We start from the raw sequence: 23294 nt of genomic DNA on the forward strand, positions 1-23294 counted from the left end.
GAGGTTATAAGTTAGCTCTCCTATTACTAACTTTTTAATAATCCTTTAAAACATATTTTAACCCTAATCTAGTAAGATCCTAGTAGATAGAGCTTTAAGATAATCCTATACTATAAGCTATCCTTTAATATTAGGAATATTATATACCTTAGCTTGCGTATATAGGATTATCTACTCCTTCTACTAGTAATTAGTGTCTTAGCTACTTATCTTTACCTTAGTAAGATAAGCTTTATACTATAATCTTGCTAGTATTATAGCGCTTAAGTTAGTTAGCGCTAGGTTATTATAGAGCACTTAGATAAGTGCTTAGAGGGTTACTCTTTCTTAATTAACAAGCTCTATATAGGCTAGGGTAAGGATCCCTTAATCTACTATATTATTAACCTATATAAAGAGGTTCTAGATTGCTAATAACTTTAATACCTAATCTAATAAGCAGGCTTAGTACTAAGCTATTTAGAGCTTATACTACTTACTTATTATATTAGATAGCGCAATATCTATTAGTATATTAGGCTTAATAGGTTTATTCTTAAAGTAGTTTTTAGTATCTAGAGCCTTAGGGTCTACCTCTACCTAGATCCCTTTAGTTAAGGTATAGTATCTAAATTAAATATACTAGGTAGGCTAGTTAGTTAATCTAGTAAGTAGGATATCCCCCTTTAGGATTTAGTTACTTATAGTAGAAGAGTAATAAGTAAGCTTTTGCTTAAGAAATAGTATAAAGAGTAAAGCTTGCTAGCTTAGTGTCTAAGTTAAATAATACGCTTAAATAGATAGGACAATCTTTAATAAGGTAAAGCGCAAACTAGGCTTATAACTATAGAAATTTAGATTACTAAGGTTAGGAATAATTTAGGAGATAGATTATTAGATTATATCTACTATAATTAGACTTATATATATAGAGCTTTAGCTACCCTTACTAGAAGGTGAATAATTAGTAAACCTTCCTTACTAGAGCTCCTGCTTTTTGTTAGGCACTTGGTAGTAAGCTGGCAGTTAATCAGATAGTGGGTCATACAGGGGTATTAACTAGGATTGATCGGGATTGATCGGGATCAAGATGCTCCGTGATCCAGTTGATATCCCTCCTGCAACAATTATACTTGTCCTACAATCAAACTACAAATTGAAAGTAACACCCATCTCCTTACACACTTCTATCCTTTATTCTTCCGTTTTACACGAAAAGTCTTCTCCTCAACAGACCCTGAGCCAATATGCACAAACGACCCTTTCCTACCCACCTACTATCCCCCAACGCAGCAGCGGTGCAACACTAGGACCAGCCAAACACTAAAACAAACCCCAAACGCCCAAGCCACCACTACTAACGTATGTACCTACACAGACCTGCATAACAATGCACTACAAACTATCCCAATTGCGCCAGATCAATACGCCAGTGAAGATTGTCAAAGTCCTGATAGTGTCTACCTACAGAACTCAGGACGGACATGGGATAGAATGCATTAGTACAGTCAAAGTCGAGACATCAGGGTAGGCGATATACATGATTTCTCAATTGCTTACTCATGAAAACGGGGGGGTTACAGGCTGCACAAATCGTACAAGCGGCTTCATAGCTACACAGCTACAGGATACATACACAGATGAATATTACCCCTAGGTAATGCTATTCCCGGTTTTCCATTCAGCACTGCACAACAGCACAAGTAACTCGCGAAAACCCCCATGTTATTACTGACTCTGGGTAGTGGTTCTATATACATCTCCCCGCGATCTTTTTGCTTTGCGCTGCGACTTCAACCCTAGCATCCGTGCCCCTTCCCCCCATTCTCGCCTTCAGCCTCAAAAAAAGACTTCGAGTCTGTCCATAGCAAAGAGCACATTGTGCTCGTCAGGCACCCATGCTCTGTTAAACCCCTTCACCCCTTAGCTGATTTCCTTACTTACTTCCACCCACTCAACCCTGCCCAGGGATCATTCCCACTTCCTTGTCCTCCCTGCTGTCCACGCGGTGGCCCCGCATAACCCCCGGGCCCATTGGGATATCCGCCCGCGCTAAAATGGCCAAACTCCATGTTCTGACTCGGCGGCGGTCCTGGCGGGGGTGGAGGGGGGACATAACCTTGTGGTAGACCAGGTTGGGGCGTGCTACTCCAGCCCTGTTGTTGATGTTGCTGTTGTTGGTGCGGTTGTTGCTGTGTGGGCGGTTGACCCCACGGTTGATGCTGTTGATGCTGTGCAGGTGGGGGACTGAAGAATTGCTGATGGGGAGGTGGGGAAACGGGATGATATTGGTTTTGGAGAGAGGGGTTGTATGCTGCTGATTGTGAGTGTTGTTGGTGGGAATATTGGTTGTAGCTTTCGCGGCGGGGTGGGGCTTGGTTGTAGTTGTTGTTGGATGCCGAGACTCCGCCGTAGGATTGTCCGGGCGACATGTAGCTTTGTTGACCTGGAGCTGTTGTGATTGGGTATCGCGGTGTGACGGGCGGTGAGGCAGCGGGGTTGTATGCTGGATGGCTGGTGTTGGAGGATGAACCATACCCTGGTGTCGAGGAGAGAGGTGTTGGTATGCTCTTTTTGCGGCCGCCACCGCTGCCCCCGGAGACGGGTGAGCCAGAAGGATCAATGGACATGCGCTCCATGAGCTCCTTCATCCGCTGTTGTTCGTGATCGGCGCTGCCTTGAGACTTGCTCTGCTCGATCTTCGAGAGGAGCTGCCCGCCTTCTGAGCGTCGGTTGTTGACAAAGGTTTCTACGTTCTTTTGTAAACTTGATGCCGTATCTCTCATCTCGTTATAGAAGCTCCTCGCACGGTCCAGCCCCTGCTCGAGATCCATGTAGCTTTGGTACACTCTTCTATATTTGCTCATAACCGCGTTTCTTTGCCTCGAGAATGCTTCGTATTTACTCTGTTCAGATCGCACGCGTTTATCTTTGAGAAGGTGGGAGTAGGTGTTCGTAAGCTCTTTGAGAAGTGATGTCTGCTTGTGATTGGCCTGTGATATGCGATTCTGGTGAGGTCGGAATTTCTCAAGCTCCGCCTTGAAGAGTTGTGCTTCTTGATTCGCGATGGCTTTCTTGTTCAAAATGAGAACATTTGAGATGTCGTCAGAGTGAACCTGGACGAGTCAGTCGATGCTGTTGGCGATTCACAATGCCAATTCATCATTACCTTATCTTTCAGATCTTTCAAAATCTGCGTCCTCTCCTTCTTGACAAGGTTCAACTTCCGCAGGATATCTTCGACGGCAGCGATTTGGTCCGCCACCGTAGGCCCTTCATCAATGTCGTCATCAATCAGGTTGCCCTCTGCTGGCTTTGGACTTTTGCCTTTGCTTGCGCCCGCCTTGACCATGGCTCTCGAGTACAGCACATCCGCCTCATCTGTCTCTCCCGCTGAGCGCATCTCGTCAAAGTCCGCCTCACATTGCTGAAAGGTGTTATATAACTGTGCGTCACTATGACTCGCTTCGTCGACAGCTCCCCGGTAATTTCTGATATCGCTCCGTAGTGTCGAGGTCAGACGAGAACTGGGCTGCTGCGTCCATTCTGCCCCGTACTTTGACCTCATCTTCTCACATACGCTTTCTTCCATGTCCAACTGCTTCATACTGGATTCGAGTGAACTGATTATCTCCGACTTGCTCTTGTTCAGCTGTTCAAACGCTGTGGGGAAATGCTGATGTCCGGCCAACGCGTCACACCATCGTCGGAATTCATCGTCGACCATGTTGTCCTGATCCATGCCTCCTCTCAATACGTTGAGGCTATCTGGCAACTTGAGGTAATCCAAGCTTGCAGCCATTTCGTCATTAGCAATCTCGACACGCTCGCTCTCGGCTCTTATCAGTTTTGCCTTTTCTTCGTCATACAGACTCGCTGATTCGGTCACAGCTAGAGGCACAATCTTCTGGAAGATATCTGGACCAATGATTCTTTGAATATCCTGTCCTTGATATAGCTCGCTCACCGGGATCGCCTTCGCAGCTGGCAGCTTTGGTACAGGGGTCAATGAGGCTTCATTCGGAATGCCCTGGTGGTATATGAAGTCGTTATCCTTGGAAAACTCGGCCACCTTCTCTTGGACATTGGCCAAGTGTTTCTTCGTCATCTCGGCCAGAATGCCTCCTGTCTCCGGGGTCAGATTGGAGTTTGTGGGTGTGTTGTTTGGGAAACTATTGGCGGCTCGATTCGCATCTTTCGCATGAGCTTCGGCGACTTGTAGTCTGCAGATAGCCACGCCATGCGAATTGGCGTCATCATCAGCCAGCGCTTGATAGTATTGCGCCACCGAGGCCATGTAGTGTGCTTTGATCTGTGCGAGAGTCAGTAAATGTCTTCAGTAAACGAACCCACTCCAAACCTACCTGGCAAACCAACAGCCAAACCTTCTCAAAAACAGCACTTGTGACATTCTCCTGCGCGCCTTCCGAAGCCTGTGTATACAAAAAGGCGGCTTGGCTCGCCAGTTTCGCCAATAGGCCAACCTTTTTGCCATCCGCAATTTGCTTTTCCAAGAAGACCTCTTGCGCCTGTGCAAGCATGATCGCAATCAACGTCTTAACAGTTTCTCTGCTCAAGTCGGTCGATGGCGCGTGCAGGAAGTTCTCGTTGATGTAGGTAAACATGCCTGCAGAGGCCTGGAATGAATGATACGAAGTCTTGAGCCCTACATCTTCATGGCGATTTTGATGTGCAGCGTGGCAGGATAGTACGGCGGAGATGTTGAAGATGATGGACGCTTTCTCGTAAGCGAGGGAATACTGCGAAGTCGGCTTGTGTGTGAAAGCATCGAACCTGGGTTGTGTTAGCCAATCTGCGAATCCTTTGCTAAACAGCGGTCTCCCCTCTCCATTTAGCCAATTCAATCTTGCAAAACAGCCGTCTGCTCTCTCTGCCCAGCCAATTCGCAGTGTGTATATGTCGACAGACTTGCAACGTACCAAGTGAAGCTAATCTTAATGTGATTTTCATCCACGGGGAATCTCAAGTCCAGCAGCTCGAGCTGGCCATAGTATCTATACAGCAGATCCCTCCCTGCCGCACTGTCTTTGCCCGCGCCCCTCATATCCTGCCGTAAGCGGTTCAGAGTATTGCACTCCTCATTGTAGCGCTCCGGATCGTCGCCGTAGGTCTGGCGTATGTAGCCCTTGAGTGGCTGGACCCAGTCGATTTCATTCGTCTGCTTGAGCGGCACCGAGATCATGGGTATTTGCGATGTCATGGCGGGTAGGAGGGTGGAAGCGGCCACGGGGCGCGCTTTGTGGAGAGGCGTGGTCGCGGGTATGGGAGGGGTGGAGGGAGTTGCGCAGGTGTTGCTGGAGGGTGGACGGGAAACCGTGTCAGGCTATGGTCCCGAAAGGTCGCGGAGAGAGAAAGAGAGAGGATCTGACACAGAATCTGATATGCACACGCGTGATGACGTGGGAGCGTGTTGCGCTGGCTTGCTGTATCGTGGGCCTATCTACCAATCCACAGGCATCTCGGTAACACTCGGACAGCGGGAGGGAACAGCCACACATGCAACGCCTCCCAAGGCACAAAGGTAAACCGGGGGTCTCCACAATCAATCGGTACCAGATAGGTAAAGCTAAGGGAAGAAAAAGCGAAGCAATCTCGAACGTTCAGTGGCACAGCAACGGAAGAAGAGATGTATGTGTAGTTTTCCGGAAGCGAAGGGGGGGGGGGAGGGGGAAGGGCGAAGGGGACGACGTGGTGAGAATGCAAGCGATGCAAGCGATGCAAGATGGGTAAGAGTCTCACCCACACCACACAGCCGCAGTCTGAGTGGGGAGTGTGAGTCGGTTGGTTGGTAGGTAGGTAGGTAGGTAGATAAGTACCGGGTAAGATAGTCTAGTTCAGTGTGGTGGTGGTGGTGGTGTGGCTAGGTATCGAAGCAGCCCGAGTAAACTACACAGATGGTTACCGGTACCGGTAAGGTACCTAGTAGAGCCGGGGGGCAAAGCAAGCCTTTTTGCACCGCACCACCAGCCTTGCTGCAGGCACCACAGCACAAGTGCATACTACCTGTAACACATGACAAAGACAACAACGACAAGGCCAGCCATGCAACATCGTAAAACTCCCATTCTCTCCCTCCCGTCGCCTCATTCTCAAGCACTCTACCTATCCCATCACCAATCCCATGCCTCGCACCCACACACCCACGCCCACACACACTACATACACGGTAAATCGCCTCTGGGCCCTGGGCCTCGTACCGTATGTGGTCACACCGTTGCTAGGTAAGTCTTTGGGCCGCCGTCTTGGGTCATCCTGGTCTTGCGGCTGCTTGCTGGCCACTCAGAGCCTCAGAAGCCCGCAGCTGGGCCAGGTAAGCGCTTCGATATATTAATCGTTTCAATGGCTGTTGTTCATGCTGCTACCCAAGGCAAGCTCTTCGTCTGATCTACCATGTGAGTGATATAGTTGTGGATCTACGAAGCGCGCATAACATGTGCGTGGGTGCAAAGGCAAGGGTCCTCAATCATCAACTGGTTGTCATCATCTTTCATCACATGTGCTGTGCTATGCTAGTGACTAGTTGCTGTGTAGATGACTACCATAATATACAATACAAGCCCTGAGTCGAGAGGCCGGCTACGTTACAAGTACTACCAAACACGCGTCTTTACAGCTTGCCCAAGCATTTTTTTCCACAAGGCTCAAAACGCCAACCAATGCTGTCAGATAGGAAGAGGAGGGAGAGTGTATGCAAGGGTTCCGCCGTGTATGCGCCAGAAGTCGTTGTTGCATCATCCATTTCATTCATTGATCCATCCGTCCATCCATCCCCATCATATAGGAACATCATCATGAACCCTTTTCTTTTCCTTCATGCCGAACCAGACCCCTTCTTAGGCTCATCGTCGTCGTCGTTCAAGTGCTTGTGCTGCCCAGTAAGGTTATGCCATGCGCTCTTCAAGAAACCTTCGTTCGAGTGATCATCTTGCACCGTCTTGCCGCTGGCCTTCCTGCCTGCCGCCTGTTGCTCTTCCTTCCACTTGCCGGGGTTGATGACTCGTCTTGCGTGCGTGTCGCCCATCTCATCGGCCAGCATTTCCAGAATCGTTCGTTGGTTGACGCTGAGGTATTTGGGCATGGCTACCTTGAACTCGACTTTTAGGTCGCCGTTGCCGCCTCGACGGCCAGAAGACAACACTTTCATGCCCAGTCCCGACAGCGTCACGCGGTCGCCGGTTCCTGACCCAGTGGGCACCTTGACCATCACCTCTCCATCTAGTGTTGGCACCTTGATCTCTCCTCCGAGTACCGCAGTCGTGAGCGGGATCGTGGCAGTATGTAGAATATCAGAGCCATTGCGCTTGAACTTGGAATCGTTGGCTACGCGGATGAGCACGTAAAGGTCACCCTTCTGGCCACGGATGGGTCCAGAGGCTGCTACTTGTCCGGTAAGCGGTGCGTCTCCTTCTCCATTGACGCGCAACCGCATGCCATCCTCTACACCTCCGGGAATGTCGATCGAGATGGTCTTGCGCTCCTTTACTGCACCATCTCCACCGCAAGTGCTACAGGAAGAGCCTCTTGGAATCGCGAATCCAGTACCACCACAGGATCCACACGTGGCGCTCATGTGGAAGCCACCCATGCTCGTCACTCTCTGTCCAGTACCTCCACAGCTCTTGCACTCTGTTCTCTGCGCCCCTTTCTTCAGCCCACTGCCCGCACATGTCCCACATTCCACCAAGGGCGTGATTTGTATGTCCTTTTTGACCCCTTTGGCCGCATCCAAGAATGAAATATTCGTTTGCACTTCGATGTTGTCGCCCACCATGACCTGCTCCTCAAACGGGTTCCTTCGCCCGCCGCCTCCTCTGCCTCTTCGTCCTCCTGTGAATGCACCAAACAGGTCGTCAAAGTTGATATCCTGAAATCCCCCCGCACCTTGCGCGCCTCCGCCGAATCCCCCGCCGAATCCACCAAACCCACCAAACCCACTGAATGGAGAACCGCCTGGCCCTCCACCACTGGCGGCCCCAGGGTCGAAGCCACCGTTGGCATCAAAGGCACCGGCGCCATACGAATCAAATGCCTTTTTCTTCTCCGCGTCTGATAACACTTCGTATGCGGCCTGTGCAGAGGCAAACTTCTCTTTTGCGCCGGGATCTTTGTTCGTATCAGGGTGGTATTTCTTGGCCAGGCCATAGTATGCCTTCTTGATCTCGGCGGCGGATGCATTTTTACTGACACCGAGCGTCTGGTATGGGTCGGCCATGGCGAACGCAGGCGAGGTCGCATGGAAGCACTACGCAGAATGAATTAGTACAAGAACGAAAGAGCTCATCAGACAGAGGGGTCTGCATACTCGTATCGATGGTGCATGCTGCTGTTTTCTCTTGGCCGGTGCAGCGGGTCGCTTCGATGGTGTCTGCGATATTTGCGAGTAGTGACGACGCTGACGACATTGAGATGAGGCAGAGGCGGTGACGAGTCGAGCGGGGGCGACGGCCCTCAGCGGTAATGGGCCCACGAGACTCATGGTGAATGGCGAGAGTGTGGACGGCAAAAATATGGCAATGGTGTTGTGGTGGTGGTTCAAAATGTTTCCCTCCGCCCTCTTCGCAAAGGCAGCGGCAATTGCCGGGCGCAACTTTTTTGATGTTGCGTTAGTTAGCCGATCGATCATTGGCTTCAGCATTCCGAGGCATAGACGCGTCTCGAAACTTCGATTTGCTATCGCTATATAAACATGCAGCTCCCTATAAGTTCGCCAGATAGAATCTACTTGTTGTTTTTTCTCTTTTCACAATGTCAACTGTACAAGCTTCGTCTGGTGCCTTGTCGCAGCTCATCGCAAGCCGAGCAAACCCAACTTGCAAGTCCAACACTCAATTGCTGCGATCGAGAAGCGAGCAGCATTCTACACGATAGGAACTTTTTCCATTATAAAAAATAATTACCATTGAGGCCATGTACAACATTGTGCAGTCGTGTGCAGAGGGCAGCCATGCGCATACCAGTTACAGTATAAATGGTTACAGTATAAATGTAGGAAATTCAACACCACCAACCCTCGTCCTATGCTTCACGCAAGCCCAGATATCCAAACGCCGTCCCAATGCTCATGCTCATAATATGTGGTATCAGGTGGCTCCCGCCAAACCTGGGGTATCGTAGAGAACGCCGTGAAGTGCAGCGAAGCAGCGAACTGTATACATGACTCGTCCCGGCGTCATTTCCGTTGCGGCGCGAATCGCACGCGAAACTCTTTGTCCTGGTGTTTGGACTTGTATAGCCAGTCAATGATGACATCGCCCTCATTGACAGCCAGCGCGTTGAAGTTCTTGCGCACTGCCAACGCCAGCTGATCCTTGTGTACCCGACGCTTTGATTTGGGCCGAGCCATTGTGGGTGAGAAGCGGCCGATGCCCTGATTGAGCACGACGTGGCTCAGTGGATTCTTGAAGGCGGATGGTGTGTCGAGACGATAGGCTCGGCGGTAGCCTTGAAGAACCGAGGCGTCTTGCGAGGCCCATTTGATCTATGCGACAGAGAGTAAGTCAGTGCGTGTAGTCGTCATGTAGGCAAGTGTGCAAGCTAGAACAGAGACTACGCAGATGCGCGCTGGGTGGTGAGCATCGAGGACGTCCTCGATGGGAGGCTTACATTTGACGACGACGAACTCGAGTCGTGAGAAGTCTGGCCGCTGTTGGTCGAGGCATTGTCAACCTCCTTGAGGCTGCTGCCGTTCATCGTGTTTGCGCCACCATTGCGACGGCCGCGGGCATTGGCATTGGAGGCTTGCAGGTGTTGCAGCTTCTCCTTGAGCGAGCCGGGCTGTGGCTCATCGTGCGTCCGTTTCGGCGGCATCGTGTGCTCTTACTGTCTCTCTCTCCTCCGCAAGACGCAGTCAAAAGCCAAGTAGTCAGAAAATGGAAGATACGCGAGGGGCCGTGTCCGAGAGTGTTTGCCCATGTAGTTCCTCAAAGGTTGTATCGACAAGTCCTTTGGAGTAGCGATAGCGGATGCGTGACGAGTAAAATGCAGGCCGACGGGTGAAAGTGCGTCGAAGCGGTTTAGCGCATGACGTCTGGTCGCGCTTTCCGCGTTGACCCTGCGCTAGCGAGTAACGCACTTTACGCGCCGTTGTTCGAGCACGCCTCAGAACCACTACGCCCAAACACTACACCAACACTGCCATTTCCTTTCTTTTTTTTTTACTTACTCAGGCCTCATGAAACATCCATCGCCTGGGGTGGCTCATGAGTCCATCGTCGCAGCCCTGTTGTTTCGAGTCAACAAGTGGGCTGACATTGGTGTGCGAAAACCAATGTCCAAATCGCGCTAAAATTGCAAAATGCAGCTTCAATGAGGTGATGCTGTAGGCGTGAGGTTGGCAGGTGGTTAAGAGTTGGGGAACAGGCTGAGTGGGCTTGAAGAAGAATCAAGAGACAATACAGCGTCGAAGTTTGTGCACCAAACGTCATCATCTTATTACATCATCTACTACAGTACTCACTGAGCCGAGACGCTTTGCGATCTTACATGTGGTTCAAAAGAGCATCATGCCCGGGGTGAAGCAGTCTCTAGCCATTGCAACCTGGGCACTCGGCGCAAATCTCGACAGGTCTTTTTCCATTTGTGGCAAACAATGAAACCTGGCTGTAGCAAGACAGTTGACTATCTCTCTCATTTAGCCAAGCTCGAAGTGACGGTGAATTGCTGGCTAAATAGCACGTCTCACCAAGCTCATGCAGTATTAGGACCTATCAATCCTGGATGACTACCTCAGCAACATATACCAGTCTCACCTTGCTTAGACTGAACAGCAGCAATATCTCTCTCACCTTGAATAGTATACCATAGACTCTCTACCGCTCACCGTTCTGCAGCAAATGGCCATCTGCCAACCTATATAAATGACCCAGGACCGTCAACTTCAACTCTCCTACCTCCCACCTTCAATCAACGTTTCCACTACCATAGTACCACCTGCTAGAACATCCTTCGGCAACAGAATACTTCACTGCAACTCAAAACACATTACATCGATCCAAGGCATGGCTCAACTCTCTTATATAATTTACGTTCCACTAATTTCCAGTTCAGTTGAGAATAGCTTGTCAGCACTTCATATATTATATCCAATTGCACTCCACATATCTACAGTCCCAGCTCTCTACTTTATCAGCACACCATGTCTTTCGCTCCTAATGCGCCGACCTTCTCTCCCAAAGGCGTCAACGGCACCCAACAGAAGCGCCAGCCAGAGAAGCAGGTGAGCACTCATGCATCACCGAATCTGGAGGCCCGCATTTTTAGCTTGGAGGAGGATCGCGCAGACTTGCGTGGTGACGTTCGTTCACTGGAGCAACTATACGAGGGACTATCTCTCTCGGTGGAGAAGCTGAAGACAGGCGGCTGCTCGGCTCGACCTAGGGAGGCAGTGGACGTATCTGAGTCGTACCAGAACGCTCTGCAGCTGAAGACGGAGTTGGAAAAGCTCAAGAGCGAAGTTCACACGCCAGTTTATGGCGATGATGACGATGAAAAGGCGAACGGACTGGCTACTGTCAAGGTAAATGCCAGTGTACCTCCTCATCTGAGAGCTTCAAGCGCCGTCAGCAACGGTACGATCACGGAGTCTATCCTACCGCACCTGCGAACGAAGCTTGATGATAGCAATGGCACTGGGTATGTCATTCTACACTATAAGTTCTTTCAGCACAAAATCAAAATTAACAACATCAGTTCGGGCCAGTCTGTCAACGCATCACCCAAAGACACTCGCAATACAAATGGTCAGGTCGACGGTCATCTGATTCCTGCACCGAATCCTAGTCCGCCTGTAACCCCCAAGTTGGCGGTGCAGGATGATACGTCTACAATCAAGCTACTGTCTCTCGAGCCAGCTTGGAAGCCCTACTACATCCGCACTCTGCCAGCCCTTGATGACGAAATTCTTTCCAGGATACCTCACGAGAATATGGTCACCTTCGATCCCGAGTTCATCCAGGTCACGCTCAGAGGGGAATCCTGGTCGCCCGGCCTACACTTCATGAGTGGTCCAGGTCCATACGTGCTACGAAACCGCACCTACTACATCCTCAACCCCCAAAACGAGCCCTTCCTACCCTCGGCCCCGGGCCAACACGGCGCAAAGCTCACTGCCTTCTTCAAGGAATCCCCCGAGACTTTCCACTCCGACTTCGACCACGACGCATGCTCCTACGCCAACGTCCCCATGTTCGTCGAAACGAAAGGCTGCAACGGCCGCTTCCGCTACCTCTACTACGGCAATTACAGCCAGACACGCTGGTCCGACAAGCTCGACCATGACACCATGATGACCAAGGTGCCCCCTGCCATCAAATCGTACTGGGCCGAAGAACTCACCTCCGCCGCCCGCGAAGACTGGCTCACCGAAGAACTCAAACGCCACCTCTTCCCCCAGCCCGAATACACCGGCGCCCTGTTCGCAGCACACGCAGACAACGACGACGCGACCAGCGTGGCCACAGCCGTAGAAGTCAAGGCCAACGAGCGCATGGCGCGCGACGTGCGCAGCTATGTCGAGGCGTTGCGCGAGTGGGACCGTGAGGCGCGCATGAAGACGGCGCTGGTGAAGAAGCAGGTGGTGCTGGATGCGTTTGAGGCGAGTGATGCAGATGAGGCACCGGCGCTGCGGCTGTGGTGGGAGTATCTCGAGTGTGTGGATTGGAGGCGCGACTTTTATGATCTTTTGGTTACGCTGCAGTCGAGGAATGAGGAGTGGGTGAAGTGAGGGGGATGGAGTTTGAATCGGGCGTTGCGAATCGCAGTCACCGACCCAAGCTGCTCAAAGACTCCTCTCATTCCCGTTATTCTCCTCTTCAACTATTCCCCCACGGCCATCTTCCCCTTTTCCACAATCACCCCGGGCCAAGCAGGTCTACAGCACGTATACACAATACACAATACACACATGCATACTCAACAGCAAGGCAAGGCAAGGCAAGCTAAACTTCAGTGCTTGATATCTCGTGTATATGACTCTTGGCCTCTTTTTGAGTACTACAGTATAGCGTTGTGGTGTGCGAGGTGTGGACTCTTTACTATTTAGGTTTGTTCTTGGTCTTGTTCTTGCTGATAGTGACTTTGTCATCAGCCTCATCTACCGCCTTCCCTCTCCCAACCCAACCCAACCCAACCACCAACCCACACTCTCCCAATCCCCCACTCCCACCATCCCACATGCACAAAAAAGGACAAACGAAAAGAAAGTAGAGAAATGGGCGTGTCGGCAGTGCTCCAAGATATCTAGCTAGCCAGAAAGAGCCAAGTAGGTACAAAAGAATGAGATGGGATAGAATGGACAGAATGGACAGGATAGGATGGGTATGAGGCAGTGTGGTGTAAACTGCTAATCTGGGATACTGTATACTGATGAAGAGCAGGTGCATTTTGGGGGATTATCTGACATCATAACCAGCTACTTCATGTTCCAACACTGAAGCACTATCCTTTCAACCTATCCAACCGACCAACCAACCATACCCCCCGTCATCCCATCCCTCACCCTCACCTTACCTCCCTACCTCCCCTTCCACCCCCCAATCTCCGCCAACGTCAAAACATACTCATCCGCATACACCCTCTTCAACAAATCCACACTATTCCACTGCCCCCCACTAACATACTCGCCACTCCAAACCACAAACCACGCCCAATGGGCATCATACGCCTTGAGCCCTTCCACCTCCATGAGACTTCCAATCTCCGTGGCCGCCACAATCTTCGTATCGTCGGTGAGATCGAGGAGAGCGTTGTAGGTTGCCGAGTTGGGGCCATGGTCGCCCTGGGTATACGTGTCCGCGGACACGATATCGACGACGTCATCTCCGGGGTACCAGGACGGGGCGACGGAATTCCAGACCCAGAGGAGGTTGTGCAGGTTGTGGTGGTTGGTTAGGCGGTCGTAGAGGAGACGCCAGAGTTGTTTGCAGGGTTCGGGGCCGTCGGCGCCCCACCAGAACCAGGCGCCTTCGGCCTCGTGCAAGGGGCGGAAGAGGACGGGGACACCGGCGTCTTGGAGCTTGAGGAGCTGGGTGGCAATGGTGTCGATGTCGTGGAGCAGGAGTGTGTAGTTTGCGTTTGTGGTGTCGGCGAGGGCGGCGCGTAGGCTGAAGTCGGTGGCGGCCGTGTAGAAGCCGCGGTACCAGGGTTGGGTGGCGTTGTCGTAGAGGCCGACGGGGGCGCCCCAGTGCCAGACAAAGGTGACGATGCCGCCTTGTTGGGCAAAGGTGAGGGCGTGCTCGACGTCGCGGGACGAGGCGCCGCGGGAGGTGCGAGAGTCGGTGTAGTCCATGAGGTCGAGGCCGAGGATAGCGGGCGTGTGGCCAATGTTTTGCTTTACCCAGTCAAACGAGGCCTGGTCTTGTTGGCCGCTGAGAATGTTTTTGCCATAGATGCTGCCCAGGTAGCTGAGGAGGGCTTTGGCATCGGCGTTGGCCTTGGGGTTTACGGGAGTGGTGCTGATGTTGTGTGGGGGCCGGGGGGCAGAGGGGGCAATGGTGATGGCGTCAATCAGGTACCAGCCCCAGTTGTTTTGGATCTCAATCGTGTTGGAGCCCGTGTTGAGGAGGACTTGTCCGGCACTGACAGTCGTCCATGATGTAGTTGCTGGGAGTGAGACTTGGGAGGCGCCGCCACCATTGAGAACCACGGACGTGTATTTGTCGCCATAAGGGCCGTTGTAGATGATACTCAGGTCGTAGAGCCCAGAGTTATCGGCGTTGATGTTGAAGGTAATCTTGTCTGTTGCATCGGCGAAGTTCTCGACGTAGCCGGAGCCTTGCGGGTAGTGTTAGCATGAAACCATGCTCATCTTCTATCATGTGGTAACTAGTTTTACCTGTAAAGCCAGCAACAGAAGTGCCAACCGTGGTTCCAGATAATGTGGCATCCTCGGCTTGATAGGTTGTGGACTGTGCAGTGGCGAGCCTGAACAGCGCTGCGGCTGCAAAAGCTATTCCAAACATGATGGCAGTATGGATATCAAAGTCCCTTGAGCAATGATACAATGCATCCTGTGTAAGCTCTACAACTCATTGCAATATATAACCCAACTTGCACACCCATCTCGATCTATGCCGAGAAGTTATCCCATCCTGGGAGCGGAGAAGCCCCTCCCTCAGGTCGCGGTACTTCATTAATGTGAGCGCATTGGCACAAGGACTACGCACCCTCGGAGGTTTTAGAAGTCTTTTGGAAATGACGGAAACCGGGGAACGGGCAAGCGTGTGACTGGGGGTTAATTTAGATAGATGAAGGGTCCTCAGATGGACAGGGGTATGCGGCCCGCCAATGGTGCGAAAACGAACGTCGTGGATTCCGAGATCGAAGAAAACATTCATGTAAACACTGCAAAGATTTCGGGCTTGCTCGGAAGAGAGGGTGTAATAAGCGAGTCTGCCATTGATCTCTGCTATAACACATGCAGATCAGCTGATCAGGAAACTATATTAATTTTCAACCTACGACAGGCAGTAGTTACATCTAGCCCCTTACGCAGACTGGACCAAGGCCGTAATTTCATCCACTTCCTTGGGCGTTGGCGTCAGGTTCTCAATGCCCTCCTTGGTAATCAGAATGTTATCTGCAAGTGGTCAGCCTCCACACAACCATGATATCACACCCCGCAACTTCAGACATACCTTCAATCCTCACACCTCCCACACTCCAATACTTTTCCAAAACCTTCTCATCAAAGAATTGCTTCTTTTCCTCATCTTTGAGGTACGGCTCAATGATGAACCGGCAAAAGTAGATGCCCGGCTCCACTGTAATCACACTGCGTTCTGGCAGCGTGCCCCTCACCCTCAGGTATCTGAACATGACGTCCTTGTCAGCATAATTGGCATTGCCACCCGTATCATGCGTGTCCATGCCTAGGTAATGGCCCAGACCGTGCGGGAAGAATGCTACACTAGCTCGCGCCTTGAAAATAGCGTCTGCATCGCCCTTGAGGATACCAAGATCCAGGAGCCCTTTGATGGCAATCTTGTGCGCGAGTTCATGGATAGAGTCCCATAGTACACCGGCCTTGAGAGCGTTAATACATTGGTGCTGCATATCCAAGACAATCTTGTAGATTGCAAGGCTCTCTTCGTTGAAGTGGCCTTTGATGGGAAATGTGCGGGTGATGTCTGAGGCGTAGCAATCCACCTCGCACCCAGCGTCGAGCAGTAACAAATTTTGCTCAGAAATGGGCGCAGCATTGTTGACATAGTGTAGCGTTGCTCCATTCTCTCCTGCTGCGACGATAGAATGATAGGCTTGATTCTTTGCGTTGCGCTCGACGCAGGACTTGAGGAACACGGCTTCGAGTTCACACTCGTTCTTTGCTTTTGAGGCAGCTTTCATGACGGCGATGTGAGCAGCTGTGGAAATTTCGTTGGCTTTGCGGATCAGCGCAATCTCGTAGTCGGTCTTAGTCACTCTGCAGTACTCGATTGCTGGCTTGAGCTGCTTAAACTCCTTGTCTTTGTATGAGAGAAAGGTGATGTTGTCTGAGACTTGCTCTGGAATGGCATAAATGGTCGACTGAGCCGACTCTGATGTGCTAGTGAGATGAGCGTTGATATCCCTGGTGGTTTTGCAATCATCAATGTCATATTTCGCTTTTGCTTCGTCAACACTCATGGGCAGACCCGACCAGATGACCTCTTCTGGCTCAACAGGAGGAATGAACAGTGTCAGTCTGTCGTTGGGGATCTCGTAGGTGAGATAGGAGTCGGGCAGTTCACAGCCACTGAGATAGAAAAAGTAACGTCTTTGCCTAGACGGAAGTCAGCCAACAGCTGCCAAACCAAGACTACCAAAATCATACCTGAACGGTGCCTCGCCATCGTTATCCTAAGTTTCTGGTTAGCATCCTGTTCCCGCTGACTCGATGATTGGATGCCCTGCCCACCTCATTCAATTTTTGCTTTTGCGCCTCCAGATAAATCGTCCCATTCTTGTCCCCTCCCTTCTCAATGATCCACTTTGCCACCTTCCTCGCATGTTCCTTGGCCGGGTACTTGCCCTTGAGCACATCCTCGTAGTTCTCCGCAATCGCCATGGTGCTAATGCTACACCACTCCCTGTCTTCCGCGGGCAAGATGCGAAATGTAAAAGGTGTGGGCTGCTGGTAGGTTGGCAAAGGCCGTCGTGTGTAGCGGCGTTGGAGTGTGCGAGCCAAGCGCATACCACGAGAGGAGAAGGCGGACATGTCAAAGTTCAGCTTTGGCCGGTCTGAAGCTCCGTTTAGGCAAGAGACGGATTCTGGTGGGGTAAGTACGTTTTAGTGGCGGACGAGGGTCGAGGCTGACTTGTTCGGGTAGCCACGGGTTTGCGTCCCATTCGTCGTCGACATTGATCAAAAAGGTGCAGAATCTTACAGTAACCACCATTGTCCGTGTCATGATTTCACTTGTCGTCGACCACCGTCCAGCAAGATTGCCATGTCATGTCTAGTAGTCAGCTTCTTCAACTGTGCCATGGGTGGGTGGTGTGCATGTCGCGTCGCATCGAGCGAACGTCGGCAATAAAATTACATAGTGTCCATCCATGTCCTGTCTACATGCCAAGATTCATCATTATAGGCCCCTTTCTTCAGGAGGAGAAGCTCCATCGCCGACCAAACTCCTTGAGCTCCCAACGCCGTCGCCATGTCTTGTTGGGCGATTGAAATGCCAACACAATAAAAGAGTACAATAGTGACAAACTTGTCGAAGCACATGGTGTAGAAAAAGGCATCCGTGTGCCACTCAATGGAAAGACGCGGTTGCACGATGGATAAATAAATGAGCCTAGTTCGAGGAGATGTCTAGTCCTTCCATCGGTTGAGGAACTTGGCCATGTCGTCAGTTGGGTGAGGTGCGGGCGCGACCTAGCAAGATGTTAGCCAGAGAACAGAGATGCACACTGCATCGTTGTAGAAGCCAGCCCAAAGCAAAACAAACGTACCGTATTCTCTCTGCTCTGAACGGAAAAGGTTTGACTTTGGGTGAGTGTCGTCTGGATCTTGGGAATGGGCAGCTGTGTGGTCGCAATGACGACGCTGCTTGTGGGGTATAATGGCTTTGTGTTGGTCGCGGTGATTTTGGTTGGGGGGATGGGCTGCATGGGCGCGTATCTGGTGGGCCCGGTTTGCATCGTGTACTCGACATCGTATGCACCGCCAGCGGGGTCAGGTGCAGCCTTGTCTGTACCTGTTTCGTCCACAGCCTTGGGTCCAGCCGTGTCAGTGATATCTGCGAGGGCAGTCTGCACGGGCGCGGGAAACACGCCCGTCATGCCCGAGTAAGAAAAGCGATCGGAGTAGGTCGTCAGCTGGCCGCCTGTTTTGGCGACTGCAACCATTTTGAGGAAACTAGAAAGAGTACTGTGTTAGGACAGGTAGACTTGTAGACTCGACGACTTGGCAACTGCCAAATGCAACGCAGCACCGGGTATATACATACTAGGCTGGCTTGTCTGTCTTGCCTCCTACGCTTGCCTGCACCAGGCCTGAAGCTGTGTTGCCCGTTGCAAAGCTGCCCATGGTCGTGATGACGGCTAGTTGAATCTGCTCAGTGGCTTCGTTTCCTCCGGCCATCAGAAAGAGCTGGTAGCTCTGCAGGTCGGAGATGGAGGGCCCTTCACCACCTTCCTTCCACTTGACCGTGAGCGCAGTGCCTGCCGTCAGTTTGGCACCCGCGGCGGGTTCTGTAAAGGAGATGCCTGCGCTTGCGAGTGGGGCTAAAGCCGCGAGGGCAACGAGAGAGATGAAGAGACGCGCCATGGTGGGGCGAGGGTGAGGGTAGGTAGTACGGTAGCGGGCGACGGTTTGTTGTAGAGGCGAGGGGAAGAGCGCGCGAGGCGCAGGAGGTGCGCGGTGGTGTGGAAAGCGGCAGCGGAGTGTATCAGCGATTGTATACGGTCGTATACGGTCGTATTGTGCGATCGTGCTGTAGTCGGAGAATTGGTGGTTGAAGATCGCCGTGGAGTAAGCGGTAGGATACAGTAAGCGTGCGGGCCGTTGCGTTGTGGTGAAAGGTCGAGAGTCGAGAACTTGCTCGTAAGGGCATCAATACAGTTTACTGGTGGGCGGTGGGCGTGCGCTGCCTGCCAGGGGGGCGGGGGGGGGGGCCTATGTAGGGGTTCGATCGTCGCTGCTGCTCCTACACGAAGACAAGACTAGCCCACTTCTGGCACCATGTTTCATTCCTTTCATAGTATGTGCCCATCACATGACACACATGACAACCACCACCCTGATTGACGGTATTGTATGCAAAGCCGTTGATGAAATCCGGATGCTTGAATTGATATCCTGTAAAATCCTCGTACAATACATGTCCAACGCCCGCTTCGAGCTTCCATGCCTGCAGGGTCCGTCCAGTCCCCGATCAAAGATGCAGATTCTCTAATTATTCATCTTGATCCACCCTGTCTATGCATCAAGGTCTTAGCATTTGGAAATAGTAGTCCTTTACATACACTACAGGTAGCATCGTCTCCATCACCAGATTTGGGACTCGACCAAGTTTTGGCTACAACAACAGCGGCTATGTTTACACCCTAGTCTCTCCCTCTTGCTATGCACCACCTGCCACCGTGTCGCTTGTCATGAATGATGACAAAATGCCTGTCTTGTCCTATCCTGTCTCGCCCTGCCACCAAATGCAAAGCTGCCAAGTTCGCTTCCCAAACGCCATCGTATGCTCAAATGGGGGATATCCAGAATTCAGCCAACAAAAGGAACACAAAAAAAAGTACCGCAAACCAGGGCCTCTGCGCGCGCACTCAAACAGCCTGCTCCCGCCGCATCTTGGTAGGCGCAAGCTTCAGGTTGAACGAGGGCGGCAGTCTGCACGTCATGGTCGCCGCCTGTCCGGCTTTTTGCAATTGCACCGTCAAGTCCTTCAGCCTTTCCGGTGTGAAGATTTGCACGTCAAACGAGAGCAGAAACTCGACGCAGAGCTCGAGACGGCTAAGCGAGGCCTCGTCGACACCTCCCACGGCTGCAAATCGCTTTTGCGGCCAGCGGTGGTCTTCGAGCGCCTTCATCGCAACCAATGCGCATGCGAGCACAAGTCGGTGCATGGTGCGGTAGGTGAGCGGCACACTCCTGTCAATGACGCATAACCGGAGCATGTAGGAGCCCGCCGCTAGCCAGACGGCCGTCGACAGCGGGCAGAACTTTTGTATCCGGTTCATGTACTCTTCGACGCCCACTTTGGGCACCGTTTTGGAGAAGAACTTTCTCGCCATGTTGGCTCGTTGGACCGACTCGGGCTGCGCACCATGACCCACGTCGTGTATGGTGACGGGCTCGTCGTGGCCCGCTTCTGGTGGAGCCAACTCAGTGGGCTGATGCTGCTCCTTTTCGGCTGGAATGGGTGTTGCAGGCCTCGAGGCTGTTCGCCTGTGGCTCCGCAACAAAAGATTTTCCTTGCCACCTGGTGTGCTTGGGCGAGAAATGGGCGGCGTTGCCGGCACTTCGCCGGCAGCGTTTGCGAGGGCAATGACGGAGCGTACTATCAACTTCATCGCAGTCTCCCGTGACATGGTGCAAACATCAAGCTCTTCGGCGTTGATGGGTGGTGATGGCGCATCCTGTAGACTGAGTTCGCCAAACTCTGGAAGAACGCCAGCGTCGCCAGCTGGATTGGGGGCTGAGGGCGGGTCCATGGTTTTGGGATGAGAAAGGAGCGGTGCAAGCACGAGGTGCCTGGGATGCACGGTCTTGAGTGGAGGCGCTGGGTGACACACTTGGATCATTGGACTACTGCGAGCAGAGTACCTTTGGTTTGGGGCGAAGATGGCAAGTGAAGGGGTTGTAGTGGTAGGGAGTTGAAGAGGAGGCGAGGTCAAGTGAAGTGAAATGCAGAGAGGGCAGTGAGGTGAGGTGAGGTGAGGTGAGGTGAGGAAGGAGCAAGGCAAAGTGTGTCGAGGAAGAGGATTCAAGAGGTGGATGATGTGGATGGCACGCTATGAAGGACTGATGGGAGGATTCAGAATTTACTGCTCCGTCAGTAGCGTGCCAACGAGTCGTGTGGCTGGTATTGTATTGCCGACGAGGGGGCCCATAGCAGGAGGAAATAGGTGGAGAGCTGGGTGGGTGGGGGGAAAAGGCGAAGGTGAGGACCGTGGGGACCGTGGGGACCGTGAGGCGGGTCTCGTGGACTGCAGAAAAGGGCTAGGCGGGGTGGGTTGGGAGAAGGCGGGCCGTGGGCAGAGTAAGGGTGCAGCTGTGGTCTAGCCAGCGTGGACAGCGTGCATCCTTCCTTGGGCTTGGGGGTTGCGAGCGAGCGAGACCGAATAGCCAGCATGGACAGCAGGAGAGGTGGAAAGCGGGAGGGGGGAGGGGTTTGTTTCGTTGTCTTGATGGGCGGTGGATTTGGTCTTGTCAAGTGAGCCAGCTAGGAGTAGAGTAGGAGGAGGATAGAGTAGTACTCTAGGGTTAGAAAGGGTGGAACAGCAACGGGAACAATGAGATGCAGGTGGTACACTCTGCTCTGTAGCACCCATGCATGCCCAAGTCTTGCCGCTTACCTCATGCGCCCACCTATGCTATGCCACAATACCTATGTGCTATGCCCTCTACTGCAATCTGAAGCGCGTCGGGCAACGCCTCTGGTCCACTCGCGTCGCTAACACAAACATGCAGTGCGGGGGGGACCAGGGCCGGGACAGACGGTGCGGCCAACTTGGCATTCTCCCACCGTCCGTCTCGCAGCCAATCGACCCAACCAAGCTACACAAGATGAAATCAAAAACAGAAGCAGAGAAACAGAGAAACACAGAAACGGAAACGGAAACCGTTTCATGGCAGAAAATGAGCAGGACAATCACGATTACCAAAATAAATAAAAAAAACCCCTGCAATGAGATGAAAATACGTGGAGCAAGAAAAGCCACTTTTCATCACACCTGACTCACTCTCGCCCTCTTCCTCGTGCTCCCTGGAACTACACTCGGCCCACCACGCGACGACAGCCCATCGTCGCCCCCTCCACGCCTGCTCTTCTCCTGCTGGTCAAGCACCAGCTGCAGGACATCGTACGAGAACTGCGGAAACTCGAGACACATGGCCTTGAACTCTGGCTCCGCATCGTGGCGCAGACTGAAGGACCGGGTCGCCCAAAAGGCAGCAACCGGCTTGCGAATCGTCGCGTCTCCGGGACTGGACTCCTTGTATACGTAGCGGGCGTAGGCGAGCTCGCCCTTTGCCGTGGACGCGGTGCGGTGGATCTTTGAGTGCGCGAGCGATTTCAGCTCGGGGAGTTGGAGGCGGTCGGCCAGAGTATAGATGCGGGCGTGGACGAGGAGGCCGAGGCCGTCGTCGTCGGCCGAGGGCTGGCGCGGGTCTTTTTCCAGAGGGGCGTCGCGCGCGGACGAGGTCCTCTTTGGAAAGTATTCGCCTGTGTAGAGGTACTCGATTACAGAGCCCATGGCATCGATGTCGCAATCAGGAAAGAGGATTTGGCGGGGCTATAAAAGGTTAATGGGAGCTTTTGGTGTTTGTGTAGACCGCTGTCTCTTACTCCTCCTGCTGAGAAGGCGTCAACCTGCTTTGCGAATTCTGGTGATTTGATGATTACTGCTTGATGCGCAGAGTATGTGGCCCGGTTCTCCCCAGATCCGACAATCACTTCAACGATCGGGCTCTTCATCAACCTGTGAAGTGGTCAGTATACCTGAACGTGCACCAAACCGACACATTCCCTCACATGCCGATAGCACAACCCACTTCTTTCGCTATGCTCCCTCCAATACCATCTGGTCCCAGTGCTTGCTAAATATACTTACTCTGCGAACAAGACCAGCTTCGGCGCCTCTGGCTCCATCTGCGTCAATTCGACATCCCCGCCTGGCGCATCCCCTGCGCCCTCGTTCATCTCCACATCATTTGTGGGCGTCTCCTCGACCGGCGTCTGCTGCTCGATATCTGCCATGGCGAAGTTTCCTATGCGACAAAGAGAGTATGTGTCTGGAAGCGAATGGAGCGGTTTTGCAGCTCAAGAAAGGCTATGCGACTGGTGAGTAAGCACGTTATAGAAAGGGCAGTCAATTGCAGGAGAACGAAGAGGAGGCAATAATTGAGTAGCGAGTTATTTTGCAGTGGAACAGATCTCTACGCCTTGGAAATTCATGGGCTGGCTTACAGTGTACGTGCGGCTGGTGGTGGGTGGTTGGAGATGGTTACGTGGGCTGGTCCGCGACTCGACTCTGCGCGTGGCCGTGATGAGCTTGGACGCGCGTTGCACAGGGAGCTTCCAGTCCACTTGTTCCCATTGCGCTAGCGCAGGAACAGGTCTTAGCTGAACTGGCTGGCCCAAGTGACA

General features: G+C 52.3%; 10 protein-coding genes across 10 annotated transcripts; 1 reads left to right on the forward strand and 9 right to left on the reverse strand.

Moving 5' to 3' along the window:
* Nucleotides 1-1919: 1919 nt before the first annotated feature.
* Nucleotides 1920-5200, reverse strand: IAQ61_002405 (uncharacterized protein; the record flags this gene model as incomplete). Its single annotated transcript, XM_003834251.2, has 4 exons — nucleotides 1920-3095; nucleotides 3149-4291; nucleotides 4344-4773; nucleotides 4920-5200. The coding sequence occupies 4 exons, from the start codon at nucleotides 5198-5200 to the stop codon at nucleotides 1920-1922; spliced, it is 3030 nt and encodes a 1009-aa protein (XP_003834299.1).
* Nucleotides 5201-6811: 1611 nt separating this feature from the next.
* IAQ61_002406 (uncharacterized protein) lies at nucleotides 6812-8476 on the reverse strand (the record flags this gene model as incomplete). The annotated part of the gene is made up of 2 exons (XM_003834253.2): nucleotides 6812-8242; nucleotides 8303-8476. 2 exons carry the CDS (start codon nucleotides 8474-8476, stop codon nucleotides 6812-6814), a joined length of 1605 nt encoding a protein of 534 aa, XP_003834301.2.
* A 693-nt stretch (nucleotides 8477-9169) lies between these two features.
* Nucleotides 9170-9807, reverse strand: IAQ61_002407 (uncharacterized protein; the record flags this gene model as incomplete). Its single annotated transcript, XM_003834254.2, has 2 exons — nucleotides 9170-9478; nucleotides 9604-9807. 2 exons carry the CDS (start codon nucleotides 9805-9807, stop codon nucleotides 9170-9172), a joined length of 513 nt encoding a protein of 170 aa, XP_003834302.2.
* A 1327-nt stretch (nucleotides 9808-11134) lies between these two features.
* IAQ61_002408 (uncharacterized protein) lies at nucleotides 11135-12721 on the forward strand (the record flags this gene model as incomplete). The annotated part of the gene is made up of 1 exon (XM_003834255.2): nucleotides 11135-12721. One exon carries the CDS (start codon nucleotides 11135-11137, stop codon nucleotides 12719-12721), a length of 1587 nt encoding a protein of 528 aa, XP_003834303.1.
* A 789-nt stretch (nucleotides 12722-13510) lies between these two features.
* IAQ61_002409 (uncharacterized protein) lies at nucleotides 13511-14957 on the reverse strand (the record flags this gene model as incomplete). The annotated part of the gene is made up of 2 exons (XM_003834256.1): nucleotides 13511-14769; nucleotides 14831-14957. The coding sequence occupies 2 exons, from the start codon at nucleotides 14955-14957 to the stop codon at nucleotides 13511-13513; spliced, it is 1386 nt and encodes a 461-aa protein (XP_003834304.1).
* A 416-nt stretch (nucleotides 14958-15373) lies between these two features.
* On the reverse strand, nucleotides 15374-17191 carry IAQ61_002410 (uncharacterized protein; the record flags this gene model as incomplete). Its single annotated transcript, XM_003834257.2, has 4 exons — nucleotides 15374-15574; nucleotides 15633-16756; nucleotides 16808-16833; nucleotides 16892-17191. The coding sequence occupies 4 exons, from the start codon at nucleotides 17189-17191 to the stop codon at nucleotides 15483-15485; spliced, it is 1542 nt and encodes a 513-aa protein (XP_003834305.2). The 3' UTR covers nucleotides 15374-15482.
* Nucleotide 17192: 1 nt separating this feature from the next.
* Nucleotides 17193-17384, reverse strand: IAQ61_002411 (uncharacterized protein; the record flags this gene model as incomplete). The annotated part of the gene is made up of 1 exon (XM_066095537.1): nucleotides 17193-17384. The coding sequence occupies one exon, from the start codon at nucleotides 17382-17384 to the stop codon at nucleotides 17193-17195; it is 192 nt and encodes a 63-aa protein (XP_065954373.1).
* A 404-nt stretch (nucleotides 17385-17788) lies between these two features.
* IAQ61_002412 (uncharacterized protein) lies at nucleotides 17789-19069 on the reverse strand (the record flags this gene model as incomplete). Its single annotated transcript, XM_003834258.2, has 3 exons — nucleotides 18426-19069; nucleotides 17929-18346; nucleotides 17789-17851 (listed from the first exon to the last, which is right to left on the reverse strand). Exons 1-3 carry the CDS (start codon nucleotides 18743-18745, stop codon nucleotides 17789-17791), a joined length of 801 nt encoding a protein of 266 aa, XP_003834306.1. The 5' UTR covers nucleotides 18746-19069.
* A 680-nt stretch (nucleotides 19070-19749) lies between these two features.
* Nucleotides 19750-20637, reverse strand: IAQ61_002413 (uncharacterized protein; the record flags this gene model as incomplete). Its single annotated transcript, XM_003834259.2, has 1 exon — nucleotides 19750-20637. One exon carries the CDS (start codon nucleotides 20635-20637, stop codon nucleotides 19750-19752), a length of 888 nt encoding a protein of 295 aa, XP_003834307.2.
* A 1236-nt stretch (nucleotides 20638-21873) lies between these two features.
* IAQ61_002414 (uncharacterized protein) lies at nucleotides 21874-22904 on the reverse strand (the record flags this gene model as incomplete). The annotated part of the gene is made up of 3 exons (XM_003834261.2): nucleotides 21874-22440; nucleotides 22494-22626; nucleotides 22759-22904. 3 exons carry the CDS (start codon nucleotides 22902-22904, stop codon nucleotides 21874-21876), a joined length of 846 nt encoding a protein of 281 aa, XP_003834309.2.
* Nucleotides 22905-23294: the final 390 nt, after the last annotated feature.

The sequence above is a fragment of the Plenodomus lingam genome (assembly GCF_022343315.1).
Source record: "Plenodomus lingam strain CAN1 chromosome Unknown contig_14, whole genome shotgun sequence".
Taxonomy (NCBI): Eukaryota; Fungi; Ascomycota; class Dothideomycetes; order Pleosporales; family Leptosphaeriaceae; genus Plenodomus; species Plenodomus lingam.